The sequence below is a fragment of the Engystomops pustulosus genome, unplaced genomic scaffold (assembly GCF_040894005.1).
Source record: "Engystomops pustulosus unplaced genomic scaffold, aEngPut4.maternal MAT_SCAFFOLD_100, whole genome shotgun sequence".
NCBI lineage: Eukaryota > Metazoa > Chordata > Amphibia > Anura > Leptodactylidae > Engystomops > Engystomops pustulosus.
Window position 1 is genome coordinate 215,929 of NW_027284984.1, and position 20,062 is coordinate 235,990.

At 61.2% G+C, this 20,062-nt stretch overlaps 1 protein-coding gene across 2 annotated transcripts; it reads right to left on the minus strand.

Annotated features, from left to right (window-relative positions):
• Positions 1 to 2,515: 2,515 nt before the first annotated feature.
• Positions 2,516 to 20,057, minus strand: FDPS (farnesyl diphosphate synthase). 2 transcript variants are annotated; one of them, XM_072131606.1, is made up of 10 exons: positions 19,925 to 20,057; positions 6,039 to 6,182; positions 5,646 to 5,786; positions 5,093 to 5,173; positions 4,900 to 5,022; positions 4,747 to 4,835; positions 4,607 to 4,679; positions 3,350 to 3,427; positions 3,125 to 3,259; positions 2,516 to 3,047 (listed from the first exon to the last, which is right to left on the minus strand). In XM_072131606.1, exons 2-10 carry the CDS (start codon positions 6,171 to 6,173, stop codon positions 2,847 to 2,849), a joined length of 1,056 nt encoding a protein of 351 aa, XP_071987707.1. In that variant the 5' UTR covers positions 6,174 to 6,182; positions 19,925 to 20,057; the 3' UTR covers positions 2,516 to 2,846. The 2 variants fall into 2 exon arrangements, with proteins under 2 accessions (XP_071987707.1, XP_071987706.1); XM_072131605.1 differs by lacking the exon at positions 19,925 to 20,057 and adding an exon at positions 9,438 to 9,635.
• Positions 20,058 to 20,062: the final 5 nt, after the last annotated feature.

The window sequence follows — 20,062 nt, forward strand, 5'->3', positions numbered from 1 at the left end:
CTGTCCCCAGATATGGAAGGCAGGGGGAGCAGTGTAAGAGTGCTGAGAGGAGACTGTCCCCAGATATGGAAGGCAGGAAGAGCAGTGTAAGAGTGCTGAGAGGAGACTGTCCCCAGATATGGAAGGCAGGGGGAGCAGTGTAAGAGTGCTGAGAGGAGACTGTCCCCAGGAATAGAAGGCAGGGGGTGCAGTGTGAGAGCGCTGAGAGGAGACTGTCCCCTGGGATAGAAGGCAGGGGGAGCGGTGTGAGAGTTCTGAGAGGAGACTGTCCCCTGGGATAGAAGGCAGGGGGAGCGGTGTGAGAGTTCTGAGAGGAGACTGTCCCCAGGAATAGAAGGCAGTGGGAGCAGTGTGAGAGCGCTGAGAGGAGACTGTCCCCAGGGATGGAAGACAGGGGGTGCGGTATGAGAGTGCTGAGAGGAGACTGTCCATGGGAATAGAAGGCAGGGGGAGCAGTGTGAGTGCTGAGAGGAGACTGTCCCCAGGGATGGAAGGCAGGGGGAGCAGTGTGAGAGTGCTGAGAGGAGAGTGTCCCCAGGAATAGAAGGCAGGGGGAGCAGTATGAGAGTGCTGAGAGTAGACTGTCCATGGGAATAGAAGGCAGGGGGAGCAGTGTGAGTGCTGAGAGGAGACTGTCCTCAGGGATAGAAGACAGGGGAAGCGGTGTGAGAGTGCTGAGAGGAGACTGTCCCCAGGGATGGAAGGCAGGGGGAGCAGTGTAAGAGCACTGAGAGGAGACTGTCCCCAGGAATAGAAGGCAGGGGGTGCAGTGTGAGAGCGCTGAGAGGAGACTGTCCCCAGGGATAGATGGCAGGGGGAGCAGTGTGACGGTGCTGAGAGGAGACTGTCCCCAGGAATAGAAGGCAGGGGGAGCAGTGTGAGAGTGCTGAGAGGAGACTGTCCCCTGGGATAGAAGGCAGGGGGAGCCGTGTGAGAGTGCTGAGAGGAGACTGTCCTCAGGAATAGAAGGCAGGGGGAGCAGTGTGAGAGCGCTGAGAGGAGACTATCAACAAGGATGGAAGACAGGGGGAGCGGTATGAGAGTGCTGAGAGGAGACTGTCCATGGGAATAGAAGACAGGGGGAGCAGTATGAGAGTGCTGAGAGAAGACTGTCCCTGGGATGGAAGGCACGGGGAGCAGTGTGAGTGCTGAGAGGAGACTGTCCCCTGGGATAGAAGGCAGGGGGAGCGGTGTGAGAGTGCTGACAGGAGACTGTCCCCAGGGATAGAAGGCAGGGAGAGCAGTGTGAGAGTGCTGAGAGGAGACTGTCCCTGGATACAGAAGGGAGGGGAGCAGAGTGAGTGCTGAGAGGAGTCGCTCCCTGGGGATAGAAGGCAAGGCGAGCAGTGTGAGAGTGCTGAGAGGAGACTGTCCCCAGGGATAGAAGGCAGGGGGAGCAGTGTGAGAGCGCTGAGAGGAGACTGTCCCCAGGAATAGAAGGCAGGGGGAGCAGAGTGAGAGGGCTGAGAGGAGACTGTCCCCTGGGATAGAAGGCAAGGCGAGCAGTGTGAGAGGAGACTGTCCCCAGGGATAGAAGGCAGGGGCAGCAGTGTGAGAGTGCTGAGAGGAGACTGTCCCCTGGGATAGAAGGCAGGGGGAGCAGTGTGAGTGCCGAGAGGAGACTGTCCCCTGGGATAGAAGGCAGGGGGAGCGGTGTGAGAGTGCTGACAGGAGACTGTCCCCAGGGATAGAAGGCAGGGAGAGCAGTGTGAGAGTGCTGACAGGAGACTGTCCCCAGGGATGGAAGGCAGGGGGAGCAGTGTGAGAGCACTGAGAGGAGACTGTCCCCAGGAATAGAAGGCAGGGGGAGCAGTGTGAGAGCACTGAGAGGGGACTGTTCCTGGGATAGAAGGCAGGGGGAGCAGTGTGAGAGTGCTGAGAGGAGACTGTCCCTGGAATAGAAGGCAGGGGGTGCAGTGTGAGAGTGCTGAGAGGAGACTGTCCCGGGGATAGAAGGCAGTGGGAGCAGTGTGAGAGTGCTGAGAGGAGACTGTCCCTGGATACAGAAGGGAGGGGGGCAGTGTGAGAGTGCTGAGAGGAGACTGTCCCTGGATACAGAAGGGAGGGGAGCAGAGTGAGTGCTGAGAGGAGTCGCTCCCTGGGGATAGAAGGCAGGGGGAGCAGTGTGAGAGTGCTGAGAGGAGACTGTCCCCAGGAATAGAAGGCAGGGGGAGCAGTATGAGAGTGCTGAGAGGAGACTGTCCCCTGGGATAGAAGGCAGGGGGAGTAGTGTGAGTGCTGAGAGGAGACTGTCCCCTGGGATAGAAGGCAGGGGGAGTAGTGTGAGAGGAGACTGTCCCCAGGAATAGAAGGCAGGGGGAGCAGTACTGTTGGATGGGGGCGCTAGTGGCAGCTCATCCGCCTTTTCCTATAGTGTAGGATGGGGGAATCTTCAGCAGCAGTTTGTCCCTGCAGTGTCATGTGATGCAGCACAGCTGGGCCTTGGTCATGAATACAGCTCACTGTTTGGCCCTGGACAGCAGGGGGCACCCTTCCTCACAGACCATACACAACATACACATAACGGATGTTCTTTATTTCCTCATCCCTTTCCACAGTCACTGGTAGCGCCCGGGCAGAGGACCCGGCTATGACCCTTTACAGTCACATGGACACTGAAGATAGAGAGCCCCTTTAAGAGATCTTCAGAATGTACATTAGGCCCCTCCGCATAGACCTGGATACAACACGGAGGCCACAGAGTCGCTGCTTAGGTCACAGCACGAAATGAGCAGCTTTTCTATATCATGAAAGAGCAAAGAGCCCCCCGCTGCAGAGATCAGTCCTGGATATGGGGGGCTCTGGTTTGCCCCCTGTAGGCCGGCAGGGACAGTACAGTTTGCGCCTCATTTTTGCCTCTTGTAGATCTTCCGTGCGAGTCCCAGGAAGATCTCCTTGGAGAGGCCGTTGGCGTGTTGGGAGATGAGGGTCTGCAGTCTCTGGTAACTCTCCTCCTCATACTGGGTGTAGACCCCCGATAGCTGCAGGTCCTCGTACAACTGCTTGACCCGCTGCACCTTCTCTGCGTCGTCCTGCCCGTAATTCTCCTGCCAATCACAGCAATGGTTAGTATGACTGCCCGGTGCAGAGCACTGGGGTCCTGGCGGATCTGAGCCCCCTGTACCTGGAGGAGGGTCCGCTGCTCGGGGGTGACTCTCTTCAGCGCCTCCACCACCAGCCAGCCGCACTTGTTGTCCTGGATATCTGTCCCAATCTTCCCGGTGACGCTCGGGTCCCCATAACAGTCCAGATAATCGTCCTACCCAATCACAGGAGGAGATTCATTACATGCGTCTGCTGGGGGTCACCCGGTACCCCAACATCTGCGACCAACCCCCCACCACCTCACCTGGATCTGGAAGAACTCGCCCATCTCCAGGAGGATAGTCCTGGCATTCTGGTGCTGCTCCTCGCCATCTATTCCAGCCTAGGGAGGAGGACGAGAAGGATGAGCCCAAACCTATCCCCCCCCCTGCATGGATGTAGACCCCCCCCCCCAATCAATCACCCCCCTCACTGCATGGATAGAGACCCACCCCCCAAATCAATCACCCCCCTCCCTGCATGGATAGAGACCCACCCCCCCTGCATGGATAGAGACCCCCCGCAATCAATCGCCCCCCTCCCTGCATGGATAGAGACCCCCCCGCAATCAATCGCCCCCCTCCCTGCATGGATAGAGGCCCCCCGATCACCCCCCTCCCTGCATGGATGGAGACCCCCCCCAATCAATCGCCCCCCTCCCTGCATGGATAGAGACCCCCCCCCATCCATCGCCCCCCTCCCTGCATGGATAGAGACCCCCCCCAATCAATCACCCCCCTCCCTGCATGGATGGAGACCCCCCGATCACCCCCCTCCCTGCATGGATGGAGACCCCCCCCAATCACCCCCCTCCCTGCATGGATAGAGACCCCCCCCATCAATCGCCCCCCTCCCTGCATGGATAGAGACCCCCCCCCCCATCCATCGCCCCCCTCCCTGCATGGATAGAGACCCCCCCAATCAATCACCCCCCTCCCTGCATGGATGGAGACCCCCCGATCACCCCCCTCCCTGCATGGATAGAGACCCCCCCCATCAATCGCCCCCCTCCCTGCATGGATAGAGACCCCCCCCATCAATCGCCCCCCTCCCTGCATGGATAGAGACCCCCCCCCATCCATCGCCCCCCTCCCTGCATGGATAGAGACCCCCCCCCCCCATCCATCGCCCCCCTCCCTGCATGGATAGAGACCCCCCCAATCAATCACCCCCCTCCCTGCATGGATGGAGACCCCCCGATCACCCCCCTCCCTGCATGGATAGAGACCCCCCCCATCAATCGCCCCCCTCCCTGCATGGATAGAGACCCCCCCCATCAATCGCCCCCCTCCCTGCATGGATAGAGACCCCCCCCATCAATCGCCCCCCTCCCTGCATGGATAGAGACCCCCCCCAATCAATCAACCCCCTCCCTGCATGGATGGAGACCCCCCGATCACCCCCCTCCCTGCATGGATGGAGACCCCCCCAATCACCCCCCTCTCTACATGGATGGAGATTCCCCCCCAAAGACCCCCAATCCCCTCTCTCCCCCAGAGACCCCCCCCCTCCCTGTACTCACCATATACATGGCGGAGGCTACAGGTAGGTAGAAGGAGTAGAAGGCCGTCTTGTACTTGACTATGGCTTTATACCTAGGAGACAGCAGCTGATGAGACACTTACCTGCTCCCCGTACACAGGGAGGGGGGGGGGCACCTACCTGCTCTCCGTGTACCGATCCAGATCCACCTTCCCCGGCTGCGATGTGATCAGATCCAGCGCCTGCCCCAGCTCCGTCTGGTACGAGGTCTGAGAAGAGACGAGGCGTCACCCTCCTGCCACGTGACGGACCCCCCCCCCCCCAGGTACTTACCTCCAGGAAGAGCTCCAGCAGGCTCAGGTAGTAGGGCTGCCCGCGGCAGTACTTCTTCAGGACCCGGTATATACAGGCCTCCAGGAGGAACGAGTCATTCACCGCGTCCAGCCCAATCCCCGCCTGCAAGGGAGGAGATGTGATAGGCCGCCCCTGGCGATGCCCCCCACCCCCCAGGGTGACGCCTACCTACCCTCCGATACCAGCACGGCTGCCCGCGCCGCGTCACTGAGTTGTCCATGATGTCATCAGCGACCAGAAAGAAGGCCTGGAGCTAAGAGAGGAGGAGGAGGAGGTGAGGACCAGGGGCGATGGTCTGCGGGGGAGGATGGTCTGCGGGGGAAGGGCAGGGGCGATGGTCTGCGGGGGAAGGGCAGGGGCGATGGTCTGCGGGGGAAGGGCAGGGGCGATGGTCTGCGGGGGAAGGGCAGGGGCGATGGTCTGCGGGGGAAGGGCAGGGGCGATGGTCTGCGGGGGAAGGGCAGGGGCGATGGTCTGCGGGGGAAGGGCAGGGGCGATGGTCTGCGGGGGAAGGGCAGGGGCGATGGTCTGCGGGGGAAGGGCAGGGGCGATGGTCTGCGGGGGAAGGGCAGGGGCGATGGTCTGCGGGGGAAGGGCAGGGGCGATGGTCTGCGGGGGAAGGGCAGGGGCGATGGTCTGCGGGGGAGGGAAGGGGCGATGGTCTGCGGGGGAGGGAAGGGGCGATGGTCTGTGGGGGAGGATGGTCTGCAGGGGGGGGCACTCACCAGCTCCACACACCAGCCCACTGCCAGCGCCCTCTGAATGTTCCCCTCCTTGTGCAGCTCGGGCCCCACCAGCTCCCGGTAAGAGGCCAAAACCGTCATCCCGCGGTTACACTTCCCCCCGGGGGCGTTATACTCCAGCACCTGCAGCAGGGAGACAGAAGAGGCGCCGGCCGTGAGGTCACATGACAGAGGAGGCGCCGGCCGTGAGGTCACACGACAGAAGAGGCGCCGGCCGTGAGGTCACAGGACAGAGGAGGCGCCGGCCGTGAGGTCACAGGACAGAGGAGGCGCCGGCCGTGAGGTCACACGACAGAGGAGGCGCCGGCCGTGAGGTCACACGACAGAGGAGGCGCCGGCCGTGAGGTCACACGACAGAGGAGGCGCAGGACTCACCTCCCGGACACGTGATACGGCATCTCCGATCTCCGGGTGCCCCCAGTCCTGCGCCGTCAGGTCCTGCACCACCTGATCAAAGAAGCTGCAGAACTCCTGCCGCTCAGCGGACCCCGAACTCTTCAGCGAACTCATGGTCCTCACCTGGGGGGAAACACACGTCAGCTGACCGGGAGCACAGGACCCCCTAATAACCGGGAGCGGCCCCCAGGACCCCCTAATAACCGGGAGCGGACCCCCCAGGACACAAGACCCTCTAATAACCAGGAGCGGACCACCCAGGACACAGGGCCCCCTAATAACCAGGAGCGGACCCCCCAGGACACAGGACCCCCAAATAACAGGGAGCGGACCCCCCAGGACATAGGGCCCCCTAATAACCGGGAGCGGACCCCCCAGGACACAGGACCCCCTAATAACCAGGAGCGGACCCCCAGGACCCCCTAATAACCGGGAGCGGACCCCCTAATAACTGGGAGCGGACCCCCCAGGACACAGGACCCCCTAATAACCAGGAGCGGACCCCCCAGGACACAGGGCCCCCTAATAACCAGGAGCGGACCCCCCAGGACACAGGACCCCCAAATAACAGGGAGCGGACCCCCCAGGACATAGGGCCCCCTAATAACCGGGAGCGGACCCCCCAGGACACAGGACCCCCTAATAACCAGGAGCGGACCCCCAGGACCCCCTAATAACCGGGAGCGGACCCCCTAATAACTGGGAGCGGACCCCCCAGGACACAGGACCCCCAAATAACAGGGAGCGGACCCCCCAGGACATAGGGCCCCCTAATAACCGGGAGCGGACCCCCCAGGACACAGGACCCCCTAATAACCAGGAGCGGACCCCCCAGGACACAGGACCCCCTAATAACCGGGAGCGGACCCCCTAATAACTGGGAGCGGACCACCCAGGACACAGGACCCCCAAATAACAGGGAGCGGACCCCCCAGGACATAGGGCCCCCTAATAACCGGGAGCGGACCCCCCAGGACACAGGACCCCCTAATAACCAGGAGCGGACCCCCAGGACCCCCTAATAACCGGGAGCGGACCCCCTAATAACTGGGAGCGGACCCCCCAGGACACAGGACCCCCTAATAACCAGGAGCGGACCCCCCAGGACACAGGACCCCCTAATAACCAGGAGCGGACCACCCAGGACACAGGGCCCCCTAATAACCAGGAGCGGACCACCCAGGACACAGGGCCCCCTAATAACCGGGAGCGGACCCCCCAGGACACAGGACCCCCTAATAACCGGGAGCGGACCACCCAGGACACAGGACCCCCTAATAACCGGGAGCGGACCACCCAGGACACAGGACCCCCTAATAACCAGGAGCGGACCACCCAGGACACAGGGCCCCCTAATAACCAGGAGCGGACCCCCCAGGACACAGGACCCCCTAATAACCGGGAGCGGACCCCCCAGGACACAGGACCCCCAAATAACAGGGAGCGGACCCCCCAGGACATAGGGCCCCCTAATAACCAGGAGCGGACCCCCCAGGACACAGGGCCCCCTAATAACCAGGAGCGGACCACCCAGGACACAGGACCCCCAAATAACAGGGAGCGGACCCCCCAGGACATAGGGCCCCCTAATAACCGGGAGCGGACCCCCCAGGACACAGGGCCCCCTAATAACCAGGAGCGGACCCCCAGGACCCCCTAATAACCGGGAGCGGACCCCCTAATAACTGGGAGCGGACCCCCCAGGACACAGGACCCCCTAATAACCAGGAGCGGACCACCCAGGACACAGGGCCCCCTAATAACCAGGAGCGGACCCCCCAGGACACAGGGCCCCCTAATAACCAGGAGCGGACCCCCCAGGACACAAGACCCCCTAATAACCAGGAGCGGACCACCCAGGACACAGGACCCCCTAATAACCGGGAGCGGACCACCCAGGACACAGGACCCCCTAATAACCGGGAGCGGACCACCCAGGACACAGGACCCCCTAATAACCGGGAGCGGACCCCCAGGACACAGGGCCCCCTAATAACCAGGAGCGGACCACCCAGGACACAGGGCCCCCTAATAACCAAGAGCGGACCCCCCAGGACACAGGACCCCCTAATAACCAGGAGCGGACCCCCTAATAACCAGGAGCGGACCACCCAGGACACAGGACCCCCTAATAACCGGGAGCGGACCACCCAGGACACAGGACCCCCTAATAACCGGGAGCGGACCACCCAGGACACAGGACCCCCTAATAACCGGGAGCGGACCCTCAGGACACAGGACCCCCTAATAACCGGGAGCGGACCCCCCAGGACACAGGACCCCCTAATAACCAGGAGCAGCCCCCCAGGACACAGGACCCCCTAATAACCGGGAGCAGCCCCCCAGGACACAGGGCCCCCTAATAACCAGGAGCGGACCACCCAGGACACAGGGCCCCCTAATAACCAGGAGCGGACCCCCCAGGACACAGGGCCCCCTAATAACCGGGAGCGGACCCCCCAGGACACAGGGCCCCCTAATAACCAGGAGCGGACCCCCCAGGACACAGGGCCCCCTAATAACCGGGAGCGGACCACCCAGGACACAGGACCCCCAAATAACAGGGAGCGGACCCCCCAGGACATAGGGCCCCCTAATAACCAGGAGCGGACCCCCTAATAACCAGGAGCGGACCCCCCAGGACACAGGACCCCAAATAACAGGGAGCGGACCCCCCAGGACATAGGGCCCCCTAATAACCGGGAGCGGACCCCCCAGGACACAGGACCCCCTAATAACCAGGAGCGGACCCCCAGGACCCCCTAATAACCGGGAGCGGACCCCCCAGGACACAGGACCCCCTAATAACCAGGAGCGGACCACCCAGGACACAGGGCCCCCTAATAACCGGGAGCGGACCCCCCAGGACACAGGACCCCCTAATAACCGGGAGCGGACCCCCAGGACATAGGGCCCCCTAATAACCAGGAGCGGACCACCCAGGACACAGGACCCCCTAATAACCAGGAGCGGACCCCCCAGGACACAGGGCCCCCTAATAACCAGGAGCGGACCCCCCAGGACACAGGGCCCCCTAATAGCCAGGAGCGGACCACCCAGGACACAGGGCCCCCTAATAACCAGGAGCGGACCCCCCAGGACATAGGGCCCCCTAATAACCAGGAGCGGACCCCCCAGGACACAGGACCCCCAAATAACAGGGAGCGGACCCCCCAGGACACAGGACCCCCTAATAACCGGGAGTGGACCCCCCAGGACACAGGACCCCCTAATAACCGGGAGAGGACCCCCCAGGACCCCGCCCTCTTTCTTCAGATACTTGGGGTCACATCGGGCACAGATCACACACTGCGTTTGTTATACACAGAATGGCCCCGCCCCGGAAATCCCTTCCCCTGCACCGGAAGTCTCACGCACCCCCGCTCCGGGCCGCCGCTGCTCGGTACGGAGACATGGCTGGTGCCGGGCGCTGACACCCGGGGGAGGGCGGAGCCGGAACCGCACGGAACGCACGAGGCGGAGCCACATCCGGCCCGTGTCCGGTCACCGCGGCATCTCCCGCCCCGCCCACTGACGTCACCAAGCAACAGCGTCCTCCCGCCCCTCCTGTCAGCGGGCGGAGCTTATACACACCGAGCCACGCCCAACTACATGACGTCACCAGAACCCTGCCAATGCCTGACAACAGCAGTATCCCACCCCTAGCAACAGCCTGACTGTCCCCTCCTCCCCCTGCTGACTGTCTCCATGGTGTCCCCTCCATCCTCCTGCTGACTGTCTCCATGGTGTCCCCTCAATCCTCCTGCTGACTGTCTCCATGGTGCCCCCTCCTCCTCCTGCTGACTGTCTCCATGGTGTCCTCTCCATCCTCCTGCTGACTGTCTCCATGGTGTCCCCTCCTCCTGCTGACTGTCTCCATGGTGTCCCCTCCAGCCTCTTGCTGACTGTCTCCATGGTGTCCTCTCCTCCTCCTACTGACTGTCTCCATGGTTCGCCCTCCTCCTCCTGCTGACTGTCTCCATGGTGTCCCCTCCATCCTCCTGCTGACTGTCTCCATGGTGTCCCCTCCATCCTCCTGCTGACTGTCTCCATGGTGTCTCCCCCTCCATCCTCCTGCTGACTGTCTCCATGGTGTCCCCTCCATCCTCCTGCTGACTGTCTCCATGGTGTCCCCTCCATCCTCCTGCTGACTGTCTCCATGGTGTCCCCTCCATCCTCCTGCTGACTGTCTCCATGGTGTCCCCTCCATCCTCCTGCTGACTGTCTCCATGGTGTCTCCCCCTCCATCCTCCTGCTGACTGTCTCCATGGTGTCCCCTCCATCCTCCTGCTGACTGTCTCCATGGTGTCCCCTCCATCCTCCTGCTGACTGTCTCCATGGTGTCTCCCCCTCCATCCTCCTGCTGACTGTCTCCATGGTGTCCCCTCCATCCTCCTGCTGACTGTCTCCATGGTGTCCCCTCCTCCTGCTGACTGTCTCCATGGTGTCCCCTCCTCCTCCTGCTGACTGTCTCCATGGTGTCCCCTCCATCCTCCTGCTGACTGTCTCCATGGTGTCCCCTCCATCCTCCTGCTGACTGTCTCCATGGTGTCCCCTCCATCCTCCTGCTGACTGTCTCCATGGTGTCTCCCCCTCCATCCTCCTGCTGACTGTCTCCATGGTGTCCCCTCCATCCTCCTGCTGACTGTCTCCATGGTGTCCCCTCCATCCTCCTGCTGACTGTCTCCATGGTGTCCCCTCCATCCTCCTGCTGACCGTCTCCATGGTGCCCCCTCCATCCTCCTGCTGACTGTCTCCATGGTGTCCCCTCCTCCTCCTGCTGACTGTCTCCATGGTGTCCCCTCCATCCTCCTGCTGACTGTCTCCATGGTGTCCCCTCCATCCTCCTGCTGACTGTCTCCATGGTGTCCCCTCCATCCTCCTGCTGACTGTCTCCATGGTGTCCCCTCCTCCTCCTTCTGACTGTCTCCATGGTGTCCCCTCCTCCTGCTGACTGTCTCCATGGTGTCCCCTCCTCCTCCTGCTGACTGTCTCCATGGAGTCCCCTCCAGCCTCCTGCTGACTGTCTCCATGGTGTCCCCTCCATCCTCCTGCTGACTGTCTCCATGGTGTCCCCTCCATCCTCCTGCTGACTGTCTCCATGGTGTCCTCTCCATCCTCCTGCTGACTGTCTCCATGGTGTCCCCTCCATCCTCCTGCTGACTGTCTCCATGGTGTCCCCTCCTCCTGCTGACTGTCTCCATGGTGTCTCCCCCTCCATCCTCCTGCTGACTGTCTCCATGGTGCCCCCTCCTCCTCCTGCTGACTGTCTCCATGGTGTCCCCTCCTCCTCCTGCTGACTGTCTCCATGGTGCCCCCTCCTCCTCCTGCTGACTGTCTCCATGGTGTCCCCTCCTCCTCCTGCTGACTGTCTCCATGGTGTCCCCTCCATCCTCCTGCTGACTGTCTCCATGGTGTCCCCTCCATCCTCCTGCTGACTGTCTCCATGGTGTCCCCTCCATCCTCCTGCTGACTGTCTCCATGGTGTCCCCTCCATCCTCCTACTGACTGTCTCCATGGTGTCCCCTCCTCCTCCTGCTGACTGTCTCCATGGTGTCCTCTCCTCCTCCTGCTGACTGTCTCCATGGTGCCCCCTCCATCCTCCTGCTGACTGTCTCCATGGTGTCCCCTCCATCCTCCTGCTGACTGTCTCCATGGTGTCCCCTCCATCCTCCTGCTGACTGTCTCCATGGTGCCCCCTCCTCCTCCTGCTGACTGTCTCCATGGTGCCCCCTCCTCCTCCTGCTGACTGTCTCCATGGTGTCCCCTCCATCCTCTTACTGACTGTCTCCATGGTGTCCCCTCCATCCTCCTGCTGACTGTCTCCATGGTGTCCCCTCCATCCTCTTACTGACTGTCTCCATGGTGTCCCCTCCATCCTCCTGCTGACTGTCTCCATGGTGTCTCCTCCTCCTCTTACTGACTGTCTCCATGGTGTCCTCTCCATCCTCCTACTGACTGTCTCCATGGTGTCCTCTCCTCCTGCTGACTGTCTCCATGGTGTCCCCTCCTCCTCCTGCTGACTGTCTCCATGGTGTCCTCTCCATCCTCCTGCTGACTGTCTCCATGGTGTCCCCTCCTCCTCCTGCTGACTGTCTCAATGGTGTCCCCTCCATCCTCCTGCTGACTGTCTCCATGGTGTCCCCTCCATCCTCCTGCTGACTGTCTCCATGGTGTCCCCTCCATCCTCCTGCTGACTGTCTCCATGGTGTCCCCTCCATCCTCCTGCTGACTGTCTCCATGGTGTCCCCTCCTCCTCCTGCTGACTGTCTCCATGGTGTCTCCCCCTCCATCCTCCTGCTGACTGTCTCCATGGTGTCCTCTCCATCCTCCTGCTGACTGTCTCCATGGTGCCCCCTCCTCCTCCTGCTGACTGTCTCCATTGTGTCCCCTCCTCCTGCTGACTGTCTCCATGGTGTCCCCTCCTCCTCCTGCTGACTGTCTCCATGGTGTCCCCTCCTCCTCCTGCTGACTGTCTCCATGGTGTCCCCTCCATCCTCCTGCTGACTATCTCCATGGTGCCCCCTCCTCCTCCTGCTGACTGTCTCCATGGTGTCCCCTCCATCCTCCTGCTGACTGTCTCCATGGTGTCCCCTCCATCCTCTTACTGACTGTCTCCATGGTGTCCCCTCCTCCTCCTGCTGACTGTCTCCATGGTGTCCCCTCCATCCTCCTGCTGACTGTCTCCATGGTGTCCCCTCCATCCTCTTACTGACTGTCTCCATGGTGTCCTCTCCTCCTGCTGACTGTCTCCATGGTGTCCTCTCCATCCTCCTGCTGACTGTCTCCATGGTGTCCCCTCCTCCTCCTGCTGACTGTCTCCATGGTGTCTCCCCCTCCATCCTCCTGCTGACTGTCTCCATGGTGTCTCCCCCTCCATCCTCCTGCTGACTGTCTCCATGGTGTCCCCTCCATCCTCCTGCTGACTGTCTCCATGGTGTCCCCTCCTCCTCTTACAGACTGTCTCCATGGTGTCCTCTCCATCCTCCTGCTGACTGTCTCCATGGTGTCCCCTCCATCCTCCTGCTGACTGTCTCCATGGTGCCCCCTCCATCCTCCTGCTGACTGTCTCCATGGTGTCCCCTCCATCTCCTGCTGACTGTCTCCATGGTGTCCCCTCCATCCTCCTGCTGACTGTCTCCATGGTGTCCCCTCCTCCTCCTGCTGACTGTCTCCATGGTGTCCCCTCCATCCTCCTGCTGACTGTCTCCATGGTGTCCCCTCCATCCTCCTGCTGACTGTCTCCATGGTGTCCCCTCCATCCTCCTGCTGACTGTCTCAATGGTGTCCCCTCCATCCTCCTGCTGACTGTCTCCATGGTGTCCCCTCCATCCTCCTGCTGACTGTCTCCATGGTGTCCCCTCCATCCTCCTGCTGACTGTCTCCATGGTGTCCCCTCCATCCTCCTGCTGACTGTCTCCATGGTGTCCCCTCCATCCTCCTGCTGACTGTCTCCATGGTGTCCCCTCCATCCTCCTGCTGACTGTCTCCATGGTGCCCCCTCCATCCTCCTGCTGACTGTCTCCATGGTGCCCCCTCCATCCTCCTGCTGACTGTCTCCATGGTGCCCCCTCCATCCTCCTGCTGACTGTCTCCATGGTGTCTCCTCCTCCTCTTACAGACTGTCTCCATGGTGCCCCCTCCATCCTCCTGCTGACTGTCTCCATGGTGTCCTCTCCTCCTGCTGACTGTCTCCATGGTGTCCCCTCCTCCTCTTACAGACTGTCTCCATGGTGTCCTCTCCTCCTCCTGCTGACTGTCTCCATGGTGTCCCCTCCTCCTGCTGACTGTCTCCATGGTGTCCCCTCAATCCTCCTACTGACTGTCTCCATGGTGCGCCCTCCTCCTCCTGCTGACTGTCTCCATGGTGTCCCCTCCATCCTCCTGCTGACTGTCTCCATGGTGTCCCCTCCATCCTCCTGCTGACTGTCTCCATGGTGTCTCCCCCTCCATCCTCCTGCTGACTGTCTCCATGGTGTCTCCCCCTCCATCCTCCTGCTGACTGTCTCCATGGTGTCTCCCCCTCCATCCTCCTGCTGACTGTCTCCATGGTGTCCCCTCCATCCTCCTGCTGACTGTCTCCATGGTGTCCCCTCCATCTCCTGCTGACTGTCTCCATGGTGTCCCCTCCATCCTCCTGCTGACTGTCTCCATGGTGTCCTCTCCATCCTCCTGCTGACTGTCTCCATGGTGTCCCCTCCATCCTCCTGCTGACTGTCTCCATGGTGCCCCCTCCATCCTCCTGCTGACTGTCTCCATGGTGCCCCCTCCATCCTCCTGCTGACTGTCTCCATGGTGCCCCCTCCATCCTCCTGCTGACTGTCTCCATGGTGCCCCCTCCATCCTCCATCCTCCTGCTGACTGTCTCCATGGTGTCCCCTCCATCCTCCTGCTGACTGTCTCCATGGTGCCCCCTCCATCCTCCTGCTGACTGTCTCCATGGTGCCCCCTCCATCCTCCATCCTCCTGCTGACTGTCTCCATGGTGTCCCCTCCATCCTCCTGCTGACTGTCTCCATGGTGCCCCCTCCATCCTCCTGCTGACTGTCTCCATGGTGTCCCCTCCATCCTCCTGCTGACTGTCTCCATGGTGTCCTCTCCTCCTGCTGACTGTCTCCATGGTGTCCCCTCCTCCTCTTACAGACTGTCTCCATGGTGTCCTCTCCTCCTCCTGCTGACTGTCTCCATGGTGTCCCCTCCTCCTGCTGACTGTCTCCATGGTGTCCCCTCCATCCTCCTGCTGACTGTCTCCATGGTGTCCTCTCCTCCTCCTGCTGACTGTCTCCATGGTGTCCTCCTCCTCCTCCTGCTGACTGTCTCCATGCTGACTGTCTCCATGGTGTCCTCCTCCTCCTCCTGCTGACTGTCTCCATGGTGTCCCCTCCATCCTCCTGCTGACTGTCTCCATGGTGTCCTCTCCTCCTCCTGCTGACTGTCTCCATGGTGTCCCCTCCATCCTCCTGCTGACTGTCTCCATGGTGTCCCCTCCATCCTCCTGCTGACTGTCTCCATGGTGTCCCCTCCATCCTCCTGCTGACTGTCTCCATGGTGTCCCCTCCTCCTCCTGCTGACTGTCTCCATGGTGTCCTCTCCTCCTCCTGCTGACTGTCTCCATGGTGTCCCCTCCATCCTCCTGCTGACTGTCTCCATGGTGTCCCCTCCTCCTCCTGCTGACTGTCTACATGGTTTCCCCTCCTCCGCCTGCTGACTGTCTCCATGGTGTCCCCTCCTCCTCCTGCTGACTATCTCCATGGTGTCCCCTCCATCCTCCTGCTGACTGTCTCCATGGTGTCCCCTCCTCCTCCTGCTGACTGTCTCCATGGTGCCCCCTCCATCCTCTTACTGACTGTCTCCATGGTGTCCTCTCCATCCTCCTGCTGACTGTCTCCATGGTGTCCCCTCCATCCTCTTACTGACTGTCTCCATGGTGTCCCCTCCATCCTCCTGCTGACTGTCTCCATGGTGTCCCCTCCTCCTCCTCCTGCTGTCTCCATGGTGTCCCCTCCATCCTCCTGCTGACTGTCTCCATGGTGTCCCCTCCTCCTCCTGCTGACTGTCTCCATGGTGTCCCCTCCATCTCCTGCTGACTGTCTCCATGGTGTCCCCTCCATCCTCCTGCTGACTGTCTCCATGGTGTCTCCCCCTCCATCCTCCTGCTGACTGTCTCCATGGTGTCTCCCCCTCCATCCTCCTGCTGACTGTCTCCATGGTGTCCCCTCCATCCTCCTGCTGACTGTCTCCATGGTGTCCCCTCCATCCTCCTGCTGACTGTCTCCATGGTGTCCCCTCCATCCTCCTGCTGACTGTCTCCATGGTGTCCTCTCCATCCTCCTGCTGACTGTCTCCATGGTGTCCCCTCCATCCTCCTGCTGACTGTCTCCATGGTGTCCCCTCCTCCTCCTGCTGACTGTCTCCATGGTGTCCCCTCCTCCTCTTACTGACTGTCTCCATGGTGTCCTCTCCTCCTCCTGCTGACTGTCTCCATGGTGTCCCCTCCATCCTCTTACTGACTGTCTCCATGGTGTCCCCTCCATCCTCCTGCTGACTGTCTCCATGGTGTCCCCTCCTCCTCCTGCTGACTGTCTCCATGGTGTCCCCTCCTCCTCTTACTGACTGTCTACATGGTGTCCTCTCCTCCTCCTGCTGACTGTCTCCATGGTGTCCCCTCCATCCTCTTACTGACTGTCTCCATGGTGTCCCCTCCTCCTCCTGCTGACTGTCTCCATGGTGTCCCCTCCATCCTCCTGCTGACTGTCTCCATGGTGTCCCCTCCATCCTCCTGCTGACTGTCTCCATGGAGTCCCCTCCATCCTCCTGCTGACTGTCTCCATGGTGTCCCCTCCTCCTCCTGCTGACTGTCTCCATGGTGTCCCCTCCATCCTCCTGCTGACTGTCTCCATGGTGTCCCCTCCATCCTCCTGCTGACTGTCTCCATGGTGTCCCCTCCTCCTCCTGCTGACTGTCTCCATGGTGTCCCCTCCATCCTCCTGCTGACTGTCTCCATGGTGTCCTCTCCATCCTCCTGCTGACTGTCTCCATGGTGTCCCCTCCATCCTCCTGCTGACTGTCTCCATGGTGTCCCCTCCATCCTCCTGCTGACTGTCTCCATGGTGTCCCCTCCATCCTCCTGCTGACTGTCTCCATGGTGTCTCCCCCTCCATCCTCCTGCTGACTGTCTCCATGGTGTCCCCTCCATCCTCCTGCTGACTGTCTCCATGGTGTCTCCCCCTCCATCCTCCTGCTGACTGTCTCCATGGTGTCCCCTCCATCCTCCTGCTGACTGTCTCCATGGTGTCCCCTCCATCCTCCTGCTGACTGTCTCCATGGTGTCCCCTCCTCCTCCTGACTGTCTCCGTGGTGTCCCCTCCTCCTCCTGCTGACTATCTCCATGGTGTCCCCTCCATCCTCCTGCTGACTGTCTCCATGGTGTCCCCTCCTCCTCCTGCTGACTGTCTCCATGGTGCCCCCTCCATCCTCTTACTGACTGTCTCCATGGTGTCCCCTCCTCCTCCTGCTGACTGTCTCCATGGTGTCCCCTCCTCCTCCTGCTGACTGTCTCCATGGTGTCCCCTCCATCCTCCTGCTGACTGTCTCCATGGTGTCCCCTCCATCCTCCTGCTGACTATCTCCATGGTGCCCCCTCCTCCTCCTGCTGACTGTCTCCATGGTGTCCCCTCCATCCTCCTGCTGACTGTCTCCATGGTGTCCCCTCCTCCTCCTGCTGACTGTCTCCATGGTGTCCCCTCCAGCCTCCTGCTGACTGTCTCCATGGTGTCCCCTCCATCCTCTTACTGACTGTCTCCATGGTGTCCCCTCCATCCTCCTGCTGACTGTCTCCATGGTGTCCCCTCCTCCTCCTCCTGCTGTCTCCATGGTGTCCCCTCCATCCTCCTGCTGACTGTCTCCATGGTGTCCCCTCCTCCTCCTCCTGCTGTCTCCATGGTGTCCCCTCCATCCTCCTGCTGACTGTCTCCATGGTGTCCCCTCCATCCTCCTGCTGACTGTCTCCATGGTGTCCTCTCCATCCTCCTGCTGACTGTCTCCATGGTGTCCCCTCCTCCTCCTCCTGCTGTCTCCATGGTGTCCCCTCCATCCTCCTGCTGACTGTCTCCATGGTGTCCCCTCCATCCTCCTGCTGACTGTCTCCATGGTGTCCTCTCCATCCTCCTGCTGACTGTCTCCATGGTGTCCCCTCCATCCTCCTGCTGACTGTCTCCATGGTGTCCCCTCCTCCTCCTGCTGACTGTCTCCATGGTGTCCCCTCCATCTCCTGCTGACTGTCTCCATGGTGTCCCCTCCATCCTCCTGCTGACTGTCTCCATGGTGTCTCCCCCTCCATCCTCCTGCTGACTGTCTCCATGGTGTCTCCCCCTCCATCCTCCTGCTGACTGTCTCCATGGTGTCCCCTCCATCCTCCTGCTGACTGTCTCCATGGTGTCCCCTCCATCCTCCTGCTGACTGTCTCCATGGTGTCCCCTCCATCCTCCTGCTGACTGTCTCCATGGTGTCCTCTCCATCCTCCTGCTGACTGTCTCCATGGTGTCCCCTCCATCCTCCTGCTGACTGTCTCCATGGTGTCCCCTCCTCCTCCTGCTGACTGTCTCCATGGTGTCCCCTCCTCCTCCTGCTGACTGTCTCCATGGTGTCCCCTCCATCCTCCTGCTGACTGTCTCCATGGTGTCCCCTCCATCCTCCTGCTGACTGTCTCCATGGTGTCCCCTCCATCCTCCTGCTGACTGTCTCCATGGTGTCCCCTCCATCCTCCTGCTGACTGTCTCCATGGTGTCCCCTCCATCCTCTTACTGACTGTCTACATGGTGTCCTCTCCTCCTCCTGCTGACTGTCTCCATGGTGTCCCCTCCATCCTCTTACTGACTGTCTCCATGGTGTCCCCTCCTCCTCCTGCTGACTGTCTCCATGGTGTCCCCTCCATCCTCCTGCTGACTGTCTCCATGGTGTCCCCTCCATCCTCCTGCTGACTGTCTCCATGGAGTCCCCTCCAGCCTCCTGCTGACTGTCTCCATGGTGTCCCCTCCATCCTCTTACTGACTGTCTCCAAGGTGTCCCCTCCTCCCTCCTGCTGACTATCTCCATGGTGCCCCCTCCTCCTCCTGCTGACTGTCTCCATGGTGTCCCCTCCATCCTCCTGCTGACTGTCTCCATGGTGTCCCCTCCTCCTCCTGCTGACTGTCTCCATGGTGTCCCCTCCATCCTCCTGCTGACTGTCTCCATGGTGTCCTCTCCATCCTCCTGCTGACTGTCTCCATGGTGTCCCCTCCATCCTCCTGCTGACTGTCTCCATGGTGTCCCCTCCATCCTCCTGCTGACTGTCTCCATGGTGTCCCCTCCATCCTCCTGCTGACTGTCTCCATGGTGTCTCCCCCTCCATCCTCCTGCTGACTGTCTCCATGGTGTCCCCTCCATCCTCCTGCTGACTGTCTCCATGGTGTCTCCCCCTCCATCCTCCTGCTGACTGTCTCCATGGTGTCTCCCCCTCCATCCTCCTGCTGACTGTCTCCATGGTGTCCCCTCCATCCTCCTGCTGACTGTCTCCATGGTGTCCCCTCCATCCTCCTGCTGACTGTCTCCATGGTGTCCCCTCCTCCTCCTGCTGACTGTCTCCATGGTGTCCCCTCCATCCTCTTACTGACTGTCTCCATGGTGTCCCCTCCTCCTCCTGCTGACTGTCTCCATGGTGTCCCCTCCATCCTCCTGCTGACTGTCTCCATGGTGTCCCCTCCATCCTCCTGCTGACTGTCTCCATGGTGCCCCCTCCTCCTCCTGCTGACTGTCTCCATGGTGTCCCCTCCTCCTCTTACAGACTGTCTCCATGGTGTCCTCTCCTCCTCCTGCTGACTGTCTCCATGGTGTCCTCTCCTCCTCCTGCTGACTGTCTCCATGGTGTCCCCTCCATCCTCCTGCTGACTGTCTCCATGGTGTCCCCTCCATCCTCCTGCTGACTGTCTCCATGGTGTCCCCTCCTCCTCCTGCTGACTGTCTCCATGGTGTCCCCTCCATCCTCCTGCTGACTGTCTCCATGGAGTCCCCTCCAGCCTCTTGCTGACTGTCTCCATGGTGTCCCCTCCATCCTCTTACTGACTGTCTCCATGGTGTCCCCTCCTCCTCTTGATGACTGTCTCCATGGTGTCCCCTCCTCCTCCTGCTGACTGTCTCCATGGTGTCCCCTCCTCCTCTTACTGACTGTCTCCATGGTGCCCCTTCCATCCCCCTGCTGACTGTCTGCATGGTGTCCCCTCCATCCTCCTGCTGACTGTCTCCATGGTGTCCCCTCCTCCTCCTACTGACTGTCTCCATGGTGCCCCTTCCATCCTCCTGCTGACTGTCTCCATGGTGCCGGTGCATCACCTGATCTCCCGGTTTTCTCTCCGTATACGGTCCAGCACTCCGGGAGCTTGCAGTCTTTAAACCTGTCACCGCGCGCGCTGCATCTCGGGAGTTGTAGTTTTTACTTAATCACATTCTGTACAGTCCGAACAACTACGA